The 12,784-nt window shown below is 53.3% G+C and overlaps 2 protein-coding genes across 2 annotated transcripts; one reads left to right on the forward strand and one right to left on the reverse strand.

Annotated features, from left to right (window-relative positions):
- Positions 1 to 440: 440 nt before the first annotated feature.
- Positions 441 to 6,877, reverse strand: GID4 (GID complex subunit 4 homolog). The gene is made up of 6 exons (XM_058035373.1): positions 6,524 to 6,877; positions 5,269 to 5,328; positions 4,410 to 4,517; positions 3,564 to 3,665; positions 2,472 to 2,602; positions 441 to 1,184 (listed from the first exon to the last, which is right to left on the reverse strand). The coding sequence occupies exons 1-6, from the start codon at positions 6,875 to 6,877 to the stop codon at positions 1,121 to 1,123; spliced, it is 819 nt and encodes a 272-aa protein (XP_057891356.1). The 3' UTR covers positions 441 to 1,120.
- Positions 6,878 to 7,025: 148 nt separating this feature from the next.
- ATPAF2 (ATP synthase mitochondrial F1 complex assembly factor 2) lies at positions 7,026 to 12,729 on the forward strand. The gene is made up of 8 exons (XM_058035591.1): positions 7,026 to 7,225; positions 8,451 to 8,495; positions 8,835 to 8,980; positions 9,398 to 9,495; positions 10,336 to 10,416; positions 10,542 to 10,654; positions 11,410 to 11,525; positions 12,126 to 12,729. The coding sequence occupies exons 1-8, from the start codon at positions 7,081 to 7,083 to the stop codon at positions 12,261 to 12,263; spliced, it is 882 nt and encodes a 293-aa protein (XP_057891574.1). The 5' UTR covers positions 7,026 to 7,080; the 3' UTR covers positions 12,264 to 12,729.
- The last annotated feature ends 55 nt before the right edge of the window (positions 12,730 to 12,784 follow it).

Raw genomic sequence — 12,784 nt, forward strand, 5'->3', positions numbered from 1 at the left:
ACGCACGCTTTGGCACAGGAGCCTTAAGTTGTCACTTGGAACATTCAGAGCCAGAGGGAGCTACTGAGAAGGGTTATTTTTTAAACTTTTTTCTTGTTTTTCCTTGTAAAAAGGTGTCAAGCAGTGGTGGTGAAGCATGAAGGGGGAGTACAAACGTTGAGCAGTCCCAGGGTGATGCTGCTCAGCGTTTGTGCTCGGGTTATGTTCCCAAAGCTCAGCTGGATACAGACACAGATATAAAAACACAGACATTCCTGGTTTTCAATGTGAAAACAGTAACATGGAATCCAGTACTTGTACATTTGCCATAGGGTCCTTTGGAAAAGGAACCATAAAAATAGATATATTTTTTTTAATAAAAGGTTTTTTTTGTCTTTTTTTTCAACTTTTTTTTTTTTTTACCCTTAACTTAAGTAAAGAGCAAATATACACCTATAAGCAGAGTTCAGATCCACTTTTACTGAGAGCCTGGAAGTCCTTACATCAAATTAATTCCCAATGGTGTATCCAGACACAGGAACAGCTCCCAGCTGCAAAGGGCTGGTGCTCCTGAAAGATCTGCAGCTCCAGCTAACCTTGTTAGCCAGCAAAGCCTCACTCCAGCCTTACCTCAGCCAACACTCCCCAACAGACTCCACAGCTGAGCCTCACACCCAGGACCTGGCTCTGAGAGCATCAGAGCTGGAAATCTGGGCAAGAAACCTGAATCCTGGTGATTTCAACCCACATCAGGATATAACAAGGATAATATAAGCCTTGAGCTTACATTTCCTTATTATTTAGAGGCCAGAGCACTGATTCCAGCTACTGAGAAAACAGCTTCCAGAGGAGAGCCGGGAGGAACTTCAGTGACAGAGAAACGAGCTGTGCAACAAGAAAGTGCATTAAAGTAGCTTAAAACCAGAGCAAAGATCAAATGGCCACTCGACAGGAGGGAGAATCAAGCTCCAGCAGCTCCTCGGGCTGGGTGAGTTCACATCCAGGCTCTCTTTCTCTCTCTCTGGAGTCCAAGGGCAGGAGAGAAGCGTGCATTGCTGTGCTCCCACAGGGACACAGCTCTCCTGGCAGGCCATGCTCTCCTGCCCCGTGTCTTCTGGGCGTTCTCAGCCGTGGGCAGCTGTCATCGGAACTCGTAGATAGGAGCGCTGTGCTCGGGAACGTGCGTTAAATTCAACGACTGATACCTGCCACAGGAGGGAGACAGGGAGGAGAGGGTGACACAGAGATCCTGCTGGGCAGCCAGAGAACACACACTGCTGCCTGCTCTTCTCTCCCCCTTTACAGTCCCAGGGTGTTCAGGCATCCAACACCCACTTCCCACAGTCCAAAATCCTGCCAGGACTCAGCATCGTCCCTCCTGTGCCTCATTGTTCCACAACTCCCTGACAGGAGGGTGCAGCCAGGTGGGGCTCAGGCTCTTCTCCCACAAAACTGGTGATAGGACAAGGGGAAGCAGTCTCAAGTTGAGCCAGGAGAGGTTCAGGCTGGATACGAGGAAAAAATTCCTCACTGAAAGAGTGGTTTAGATCTGGAATGGCCTGCCCAGGGAAGTGGTGGAGTTACCATCCCTGGAAGTGCTCAGAAATCAAACACACATTCCATTTAGGGTTCAGTGGGAATGGTCCTAGAAATGCTCAGAAATCAAACACACATTCCATTTAGGGTTTAGTGGGAATGGTCCTAGAAATGCTCAGAAATCAAACACACATTCCATTTAGGGTTCAGTGGGAATGGTGATATTGGGTCAGAGATTGGGCTTGACGATTTTGGAGGTTTTTTCCAGCCTTAATCATCCTGTAATTCCCACTCTGGTCCCTCTGAGCCACCTGCAGCAAGGCAGCATTCCTGGTGGGCTGACTGTGGTGGTTTTTTGGACTCCCTTTGAAGTTCAACAACTTTCAAGTTCAAACAGAGTTTGCTACAAGTGCAAATTACATGAGTCTTTCAAAGCTCAGCTAGAGGGAATGTGTCTGAAAGCCTCCTGGTTCCTTCCCTCCCCCTGAGAGCTTCCAGCCATCCACCTGCTGCTCATGACAATGATGCAAGGGAAGAGCTCTCCACAGCTCCTTGTCTCCAACAAAAACCCCACCAATTAGCTTTGACTGTTCTCTTGTCTTAACAGCAACACCCCAAGGACCTCAGAATACAAAACATTGGCCTGACAAGATTTCTGCCTGAAGGGAGCAACAGCCAAGCTGTTCCTGAGGAGAGAGAACTGAGCTCACTCACAGCATTTCTCCAGACCCTGTATCATCTTCCCTCTCCATCCTGCCACCCCAAATTCCCTCCCCTTTTCCATAAGGGCAGCACTTTATACCACCCCAATGGACTGCACCAGCCAGCTCAGGCCAGCCATGGCCCACAGCCCTTCAACCCCACCAGCCTGAATCTCCTGCCTGGACACTCCCAAGGCTGTGGACAAGCAGGAGAGGAGTCACAGCCTGGTTTAAGTCTTCAGGAGGCTTCCTTACCATTCTGAACTCCTATGGTAGTAATAACCCTCTATAGATGCTGCTGACTTCTGGAAGCAGATGTAATAGAAACCAGCAAAGGAAGCACCACTGATGTCCTTGATGGTGTGATCTGGGACTAGGAACTGCTCCTGCATTCAAAACACAGGCTGCATCTTAAAATGTTGATCAAATACAGCCCCATCCCATCCCATCCCATCCCAATCTGCCCTCCCACACCAAATATTGGCACCCACTAACATAAAGACATTGCTGGCTGAGCACTCCCTGCACTCTCAGCAGCCCAGAGCAGAGACCAGTGTCCCTTCACATCTGCCCTGCAGGGACCTCACAGGGAAGCAGATAACTGAGAACAGAATGAGTTCTAAGAGTGCAAGGGATCAGTTTCAACACCTGTCCCCTGCAAACCAGAAACCCATTGCAAAACTGGGAGCGAGAGCCTGAGAATGAAGAGAAGGCTCCAGAAGTTCTCACTGCAGCTTTTCAACACTTATGGGAGAGCTGGAGAGGAACTTTGCTAAGGACATGGAGTGACAGGAGGAGAGGGAATGGCTCTGCCAGGGGGCAGGCCTGGATGGGACATTGGGACATTTTTCCCTTTAAGGGTAGTGAGGCCCTGGCACAGGGTGCCCAGAGAAGCTGTGGGTGCCCCTGGATCCCTGGAAGTGTCCAAGGACAGGGCTTGGCACAGTGGGAGGTGTCCCTGTCCTTGGCAGGAGGGTGGAACAAGATGAGCTTTAAGGCTCCTTCCAACCCAAACCAGTCCATGGTGACTCTGGGATGAGCTGCTGAGTGGCCAGGCTGCATCACACACAGGCCCCACACAGGGACTGCAGACAGCAATTCTCTCATCCTCTGCAGCATCACCAAGCAAGATTTTCCTGTTGTGTTTTTAGCCATGACTGCAGCCCTTAAGGACACAATTAGCTGGCTAGACACGAGTCACACTGGAACTTGCAAGTACAGTGGGTTTTGAGGTTGGCAGGGCAAGATCTTTCATTAAACCATCATAGCTGGAAAAGCTCTGACACCTCAAGTTTCTGTCAGTGCCTTGAAAGCAGATCAGCAGAGAAGGAGACAGGCAGGGTTTACCTTCCATCTCATGAAGACATAGTCCCCATTTTTTAGATCTTCATAATCAAAGTCATCAGAGTTAAATGTTTTTGCATACTGGTAAAAAGCCTGGAACTTTCCCTGAAACAAAAAAGAAAAGAAAAATAAAACCAGGATGTTTATTCCAGGAATAGAACTTCTAGTACCAGCTGCTGTTTAGGAGGGAAATCTACTGACACTCACAGCAACATCCAGCCTGGCTGGAGAAGCTCCTGAGCTTCCAGAGAAGGTATTTTGACAGAAATATAACAAACATCAAAGCTTGGCAAACAACAGCCAAGGTCAAGGGTGGGGGGATGATCAGGTGGCTGCTGTGGCCTCAAAACACAGCAGAAGGTACAGCCTGCCCTGAGCAGGGACACAGGTACCAACCACCCCACCTGTGCTTGTGGGATCCCCTTCCCCTCTCCATTCCATTTTACAATACGTCTCCAAAAATAAGGAGTGTGTTCTCTTAGGGGGTCAGGAAATGGAGATTGCTCCTGCTCCCTTCCCACCCCGTGGCCAACAAGTGGAAAACAAGACATCCCCTCCCTCACCACAGATCACAGCTTGCTGAAGAGATCTCTATTTACAAAGATCCCAGTGAGAGACAGCAAAAAGGAGAGGTGTTGTAGTGCGTTTTTATATTTCATAACAGTTTTGTCTTTGTATCCCCTTATTTTCCCCCAAATAGTTTACCCAGACTGTATCCCCTCCCTGTCCTTTGCTGAGATCATCCCCAAATCCCAGACCAGAGAGGTCTCCAGGCCTTTCTGGCAGCTCCAGCACAAGCACACAGTGCAGCAGCAGCCCAGAGCCCCCTGTGCCCCCAGGTTCCCTCACCCAGTGTTTACGGTCCACGTCCTCGTCGGCGTCCCACTTGCGCGTCAGGAACGGGTGCTTCTTACTGATTATCTCGCCCTCGAAGAACGTGGTGAGGGTTGGGTACTCCTGGCAGAGGGGAGACAAAGGTGGGCTCACAGTTGTCACCCACAGACACAAACCCAACAGCAGGCAAAGCTCCATGCACTCAGCAAAAAAAAAAGCATCTCCCAGGGAGAGCTCTGGGCAATGTGAGGCGGCTGCTGCTGCCGCACCTCTCCAAGGCTGAGCCTTCCACTGTCTCTTTTTGCAGCCTTTCTCTGCCCCTCTCCTCACTTTATGAAGCCAGGAGCCAAGTCAGAGCTGGGCTGTGGGGAAGGATTTGGGCACAAGCAGCTGAGGGGGCTGCAGTGGCTCAGCCTGGATAAAAGGAGCCTCAGTCTCCAAACTCCCTGACAGGAGGCACAGCAAGGTGGGGACAGGTTCTGCTCCCAGGGAACAGGGACAGGACAAGAAAAATGTCCTCAAATTGCACCAAGAGAGGTTTAGATTGGATATCAGAACAATTTAAAAGAGAGGTTAAACATCAGAACAGGCTGCCCAGGGAAGTGGTGGAGCTGGCTATGTCCTGGGTCAGTGGTTGCATCAATGATTTTCAGAGGGTTTTTTCCAACTTTAAATGATCCCATGCAGCTCCCAGCTGGATGATCACCTGTGACATTTACAGCCAGCACCATTCCCCAGCTGATACCCTGTGATCAAATCTACAACATCCAATCCATCCACTTCCCATTTCTGGCAGCAGCTTCTCCCACCCCACCAGGAAAATAAAAAACCTTCACACAGCCCCTCTTTGTGGTGCTGTACAGTTAACACTCACCTCTGTAAGGCCTTTGATCTTCAAGTATCCACAGAGATAGGAGTTTTCCATATCCACATGCTGGAAAAGAGTGCAAAGTCCAACCATAAAAACAGGAATGAAGGTGCATGCCTCATCCAAAGCAGTTCCTAACCCTTCCAAGGATAACTTCAGCTGGTACCCACTGCCCAATATTCACACTGCCAGCCCTTTTCCATGATGGGAATCACCTGGAAGGATCATTTGCAGGTGCCCAGCTCAGCTCTGGCAGCCTCCCCCATCCCAGGCCTGCTCTCAGGGCAACACCCTCTGCCCAGAACTCCCCAGCAGGAAGCAAATCCCCTTTCCATCCGGAAGGGATCTGACTCACAGCACTCTCCAAGGAAAAGCATCCCTGGAAGAATCACCCACACCCCCAGCATTTTGCAGGAGGCCTTTCTCCTGAATATAAACCTTTTGTGCCACCTGCATTTTGAGTTATCAGGCTGCATCTCTCTGCCTGTGCTGTGCAGAAACTAGGCAAGGGTTTGCCTGCTCTGTTAAAAGCAGGGATTTTCCAAGGGATTTTTTTCTTTTCCCTGACATCTCCAGATCCGCTTTCAAAACAGGCAGTGAGTTATTCAGGGAAGGGCAAACCTCCACCCGTGAGAAGATGGATCTTCTCCACCTGTGATCAAAGAACTGCAACGTTTCCCTGTGCTCAGCACAGGGAGAGCAGGCAGCCCCCTCTCCTCAGCTGACACATGCAGAACAGCCACGTTTTAGGCACAAAAGCAGCGGTTTTAAGCACAAAAGCAGCGTTTTAAAGCACAAAACCACAGCCAGCCCCTGCGAGGTGGCAGCGTGCAGTGGAGCTGAGCAGCCATGGGATGTCCCCACCACAGCAAATCCCACCAGGAACGCGGAGAACCGAACATAAAAATACCCCGGCTTGGAATCATCACAGCATCACTGAGGTCGGAAAAGAGCTGAGATCATCCAGCCCGTCCTGTGACTGATTCGCCACCGTGTCAACCAGCCCAGAGCACTGAGTGCCACGTCCAGTGTTCCTTAAACACCTCCGGGGATGGTGACTCCACCACGTCCCCAGGCAGTCCGTTCCAATGTTTAATGACCTTTTCCGTGAAGAAATCCCTCCTTGTACCGAGGGTTAGGGTGATGCGGTTGCTGTCGCAAGGGGCCGGCAGGGCAGGAACGGCCACCGCGGCCTGAGGCCACCGGGTCCCCTGCTCGCTTCAGGCCGCGGGGGCCCTTCCCGTCCCGCCACCCCCCTCACCTGCATGACGACCTCCACCTCGTAGGCGTTGCCTTTGCTGCGCTGCTGCCCGCGGAACTTGGCCCCGCTGTAGAGAAGCGAAGTGGCCACTCCGGGCTGCGCCGTGTTGATGGGGGGCGGCGGCACCAGGCTGCTGGCGGCCGCTCCGGTGGCAGCGGAGGAGGCCGAGCCCCCCGCCCCTCCGGCGCGGCGCCTCTCGCTCCGAACCGGCATCTCGGGGGGGTCCCCGGGCGCCAGCGTGGCCGGGGCCGGGGTGCGGCCGGGGGACGCCGCCCGCTCCGCTTCGCTCCGCTCCCTCACGCCTCGGCCGCCGCTGGGTCGGGGCCTCCTGGCAGCGCCTCCGCGCGCTCCCATTGGCCCCCGCGCGCGTGCCTGAGGGGCGTTCCCTGGCTCTGATTGGCTACCGGTCCGACAGCGGGCGTTGATTGGTCGCGCTGTTCCCTGGCGCTGCTGGGAAATGTAGTTTTTGTAATCCAGGCGGCGCGGATTGGTCGCCGTTGCCGGCAAGATGGCGGCGCCCAGTGAGCGGCGCTGAGCGCGGCCGGGACGAGGTTGCTATGTCGTCTGTCGTGATGTGGCGCGGCTGTCGCCGGCTGTGGTGGGCCCACTCCCCGCCCGCTCGGCTCCCACGACCGCCTCCTGTGGGTGCTGGGGGCGGCCCGGTGGGGTCATGCGGGCGCCGGGCCTATGCCCCGCCGGCAGGTGAGGGAGCACAGGGGAGGCTCCAGCGCCCTGTGGGGAGGGGGATCCTTCCCTGGGGACCCTTCCCTGGGGTCACCCGGACTGGGCTGGGACCGGCACGGCCTCGAGGGGATCTCGCTCCCCACGGCCGCTGAGCGGTGCTGAGGCTCTCCCCTGTGCCGTTAATTAATTTTTATTAACGAGCCTTGCCGTTAATGTGAGTTTGGAGCGGGCAGGGTTCGCTGGCTGCACGGCCGAGCCCTCATCGAACCATTTTGTTACACTTGTTTTTGTTGGGTTTTGAGGATTTTGAGGGAATGGGACTCAGACGAGGGGGTTCAGGTATGTTCTGGCCCGTGTATCCCATCCAAAGACTTTGCTGGAATCGTGTGGGTATGCAGGTCTGCTATTCCAGGCTAAAGCCAGCACAATTTCCCTGGGGAAATGGAAGGATTTTCTCAGGCTTGGTGACCTGTGAGCCTCGGGGCTCCTCTGGGGTACACACACTTTAATCTGTTTTTAGAACTGTGCCCGAGGCCCCGAAGCTCACAGGTCACCAAGCCTGAGAAAATCCTTCCATTTCCCCAGGGAAATTGTGCTGGCTTTAGCCTGGAATAGCAGACCTGCAGCCTGACCTGTTTGCTGTGCCCTTCCCGAGACAGATTTATGGGTTTGGGATTTACAGCCTGGTTGCTGTTGTCAAGGGAATGGCTCGTGGATTCTTCCTGCCTTGTGGGAGAGGTGTGAGCCTTTGGGATGGGTGTGATCCTGCTCTCACAGTGTCAGGAGTGCTGGGAGCCAAGGATGCTGCTCCTAAAATCAGACCTGAAGTTTTCCTCAGGCTCACCTTGTAGGTGGGGCAGGTAAATTCCTGAGCTGGACTGGGATGTCCTTTGGGGATTAACTTGTCCAGTGTCAGTGTAGTTGTAGAATCTGGAAAGGTTGACCCTGAAGCAGAACTCCTGAGGAGAGGTGGGACAGACCTGCTTGGGAAACCAGCTCTGCCACACTCTGAGCCCCCAGCCTGGCAGGAGTGCAGCTGGTTCTGTTTGCTCCCTGCTGAGTGCAGCTCACTGCAGCTCACAGCTTGGGAACTGTGGATGGAGAGCTGAATTTCTGTTACCAGGCCACCTCGACAGCACCAAAGCTCTGTCTGTTCTGAGCTGTGATGGGGAGCAGGGGAAGGGGCTGAACATTCTCTGTTTGCCCTCTAAATGTTCTCTTTGCCTTGTGTCTCTGTCCCCAGAGAGGAAGAGGTTCTACCAGAACGTGAGCATCTCGCAGGGGGAAGGTGAGTGTGGCCACAGGGATGGGGATGGGATGGGATGGGATGGGATGGGATGGGATGGAGGGGCTGATCCCTGGGAGAGGTGTCATCACCCACAGCACATCAGCACCTGCAGCCCAGACTGTGTCAGGGCCAGGTTTGTCACCAGCTGCTGTGTCCCCTCCTCATCTGCAGCAAAGCTGCACAGTGGGAAGCAGCTTCCAGGACCAAGCGATGGAAAACCTGAGTATTCCTGGTCCCTGTCAGCTCCAGCTCTGCATCTGCTCCCACTGTGGGGTTGTCTGTTGTTCCTTAGTGCCTGCTCCTCTTTGATTCCCCAGGATTTCTACTCTGATTCCCCAGGAGGCTTTGAGATCAACCTGGACCACCGGAAGCTGAAGACGCCCCAGGCCAAGCTCTTCACCGTGCCCAGCGAGGCCTTGGCCATTGCAGTGGCCACAGAGTGGGACTCCCAGAAAGACACCATCAAGTTCTACACCATGCACCTGGTGAGCACGGCAGGGTGCAGTGCTGAGGCCTCCAAATGCAGGCTGTGGGGGCAGCAGCTTGTCCTGCTCCTAGTGAGCAGAAAGCTGGGGCTTCCTCTGGGCTGTCTAGGGGGAATCTGTGCCACTAGGGGAACTTGAGAAGGGGCTGGACAGTGTCATTGGGAATAGTGAGGGGCAGGAGGAAACTGAGCTCTGGAGCAATCCATGCTCCTTTTCCCTGCTGCTTAATGAGCTGTTTCCAGGGATCCTGAAAGATTTGAGAAGATATTATTATATTAAGCACTTTGTGGCCCTCACCCCTCAGTTATTCATCTGCCACAAATCCCTCTGCTTCTTCTTGGCATTGTACTGTGGAAGCTGCTGCTTGTTCAAGCCTGGAATAAGAATAACAGCATTTTCAACTGCTTTTATCCCCAGACCACCCTGTGCAACACAGCACTGGACAATCCCACACAGCGAAACAAAACACAGCTGATCCGAGCAGCCGTGAAGTTCCTGGAGACAGACACGGTCTGGTATGAGATGGGGACCCAGCTGGAGCTTGGAAAGAGGGCTGGGTGAAGTGAGGGAAGGCATCTGCACTGCCCCAGTCGTGGCATGGCTCTGATCTGTGCTGGCTTTTGCCCGAGGGTTTGAATTAGTTTAGATCAGTCCTGCATGTGCAAACCTGGTTGGAGTCTGTGCTCCCACAGAAGGATCATTGGATTTGGTCCCCTGTTGAACACTGGGCAAGGGTGAGAGCAGTGGGAAATTAAGATCTTGGAGAAAAGAAAACATCTTTGAAAGGCCTGTGGGGATCTGTCAGCCAGTCCCTGGTATTCCTGTGCCAGTGCAGATAGCTCAGACTACTTGTACCAGTCCCAAAATGCCCTTCATTCCTTAAAGTCCCTGTGAGCTGTAGGATCAAGCCTGTTCATGCCCAGGCTCCTGTCCCAGCCTCCACAGTTCCTGTGGAGAGAGAGGAACAGGTTCCCCACCTGCCCTTGTGGCTTTGGCCAGACTGGGGGAGCTGAGCTGAGCCACTGGGCAAGGAGAAGCAGGAATGGCCCCACAGAGAGCTGCAGTGGGGTTTGTACCCTCCTCTAACTGCTAAATCTCACTTCAGTCTGTGGCTTGGGGCTGCCTGCAGTTTTCAGCTGGCTGTTTTGTAGTAAGACAGAATTGTCCTTCCTGGGATAACCAAAAGCACTGAATTTAGGGAAGAGCTGGGGGATTGTTCCCTGTCACTGCTGCCTGGGTGGACAGCGGGTCCCTGTCCCAGCTGCTGTGGGTCTGGTGGGGTCAGTGTCCTTCCCAGAGGCCTGTCCCAGCCTGGGGGGGACCATCCAGTGTGGTTTTGTTCTGTCATGTCCCAGCTATCGTGTGGAGGAGCCTCCAGCCCTGGCAGAGCTACAGAAGAATGAATGGGATCCTGTGGTTGCCTGGGCTGAGAAAAGGTGAGAGCTCAGAGGGTTCCTGGCTGCTCAAGGCCCTGCCCTGCTCAGCCCAGGAGCTCTGGTGCTTTATGAGCTCAAGCTCCATGAGCCCTGGGCTTTGCTGAGGGTTTGGGTGATCATTGCAGGTACAATGTGACAATTGGCTCCTCCACCAGCATCCTGGGGCCAAACATTCCAGCCAGCACCAAGGAGACCTTTGTGAACCACCTGGCATCCTACAACATGTGGGCCCTGCAAGGTGAGTGGGGCTGGGCCTCTGAGGAGGAGGAGGTTCCTCTCCATGGGGAGGAGTGACTGCAATGTTTTTCTTCTCCTGCTCCAAGGGTGGAGGTTTATGTTTTAAATCTGCAGGCCAGGCCCTGACCTGCTTTTGTCACAGGCAGGGATTCTCTTCAGTGCCACTGGTGTTCAGGATCTGACTGTGCTGTCCCATGGGCTGCTTGCTCCACCTCAGCACAAATAACTTCTTTAATGCCAAACCTTCTAATGATTTAATCCCTAGCTTTGTTGTTGCCAGGAAAAGAAATCAGGCTTAGTACTCCAAAGTGCCCACACTGTGCACTGTCCTCGCTTTTTTATCCTTATATCCCACTTAATCTTGCTTGAATCATCTGAATGCCACCAAAAGATAAAGAAATGAAGGGAGGTTTGCTTTGCTCCAGCCCTGAATGAGCAGCAGGCAGTGAAACCCACAAAAGACACAGAATGCTCGAGCCTGCATGGATATCTCTTCCCTTTGCACAGGGAAGGGTTGTGGCAGAATAACAGGAGGTGGTGTCCAGGGCATGGCCTTTGTCACTGTGGTGGCAGGGCCAGCACAATGCTCTGCTGTTAACCACAGACCTGAGTGCCCAGGTGCAGGTGGGAGGATCACTGGCCCTCCCCTCAGGGGGTACCACAGCCTGCCTGTCTCTTCAGAGTGGGTGAAGATGCTGCTGTAATGCTGCAGAAAACAGCCATGAATCTTGTTTGGTTTGGGTTATTCCCTTCCAGGTATAGAATTTGTAATCACCCAGCTGAAATCGCTGATTCTGTCCATGAGCCTGATTGACAGGCACATTACAGTAGAGAAAGCTGTGCTTCTGTCTCGCCTGGAGGAAGAATACCAGGTAAATTATGTTACAAAACAGCCCTATAATTCAAATAGCAATAATCTCAGCATGACAAATGCATCCCCCACCACAAATAACTGGCAGGGGAAGTGCCTGCTATAGCAGGAGACGTTCCACTCCACCAGTCTGTGTGTCTGAGAGCGTTTGGAGCGTGCTGCTGCAGAGCAGCACCACGGGCACAGCAGCCCAGAGTGCTCCCAGGGCTGCCAGTTTCTTTTCACAGAGCCCAGATGGCTGCTTTTCTCCCTCTCTAATCTAAGTGCAAAGTTGTGGCTGACTTCTCCTGCTGAGGGTTATCCAGCCTGGAGGCTTTGGTAGACACCAAGATATCAAGCTTGCTGGAAATTAGCTTGGTGTGAAGCTCTCTTTGTCCCAAAAGTGGCTGAAGTTGGGAATCTTTTCATCCTCCCGTTAAGAGGCTTTGCCTCAGACTCCAGCACAGATGAAGCACATCCTGATCTCGAGATATCCCTGCCTCAGCAGTCAAGGATCATCTCAGTTCCTGAGGGGGGTTACCTGTGCTTCACAAACATGAGAAGGGAAGCTCAGAGTTGCTGAGGTGCTTTGGGTGTGATCCATGTTCCTCCTCTCCTTCAGATCCGGCGCTGGGGCAACGTGGAGTGGGCCCACGACTACGACCTGTGTGAGCTGCGTGCTCGCACTGCAGCTGGGACTCTCTTTGTTCACCTCTGCTCAGAGAGCTCTACTGTAAAACACAAGCTGTTGCAGGACTGAGGCAGCTGGGCAGGGCACAGAAAGAAAATGTCCAGCTGGGAATTGCTGGCCTGACACAATGGATGGTAGCTACCTTCCTGCCATTCCACTTTTCCTGGGATCAGCTTCGTGTGCTGTGGTTTTGTGGGCAACTCCTCAGTTGGATTGCCTGCTGCAGTGCAGCACACAAGGAGGAGAGGTCAAGGTGAGTCTCCTCTGAATCCCCAAGCCAGCAGCTCTGTCCTTTCCTGGTGTCTGTAACTCATCAGAGGAGCTCCCACGGCAGAAGCAGCTTCCTGGGCAGGGCACGGCACAGACATACCCAGCATATGCCACATGTCTTCATAGCTGCCAGCTCCTGACACACACTTGTTATGGAAATCTGAAAACAGACTCCACTGCATCTGTTGTTCATCCCTCGGCGTGCCTGTCTGTAACACCAGGGTCTCTGTGTTCCATTAAAGACTCGCCCCTGTGAGGTACCAAAGCTGAGTGTCTTTGTCTTTGTCTTACTCACCACACTGTGGGGTGGGTCCTGAGCT

The sequence above is a fragment of the Melospiza georgiana genome, chromosome 16 (assembly GCF_028018845.1).
Source record: "Melospiza georgiana isolate bMelGeo1 chromosome 16, bMelGeo1.pri, whole genome shotgun sequence".
Classification (NCBI taxonomy): domain Eukaryota; kingdom Metazoa; phylum Chordata; class Aves; order Passeriformes; family Passerellidae; genus Melospiza; species Melospiza georgiana.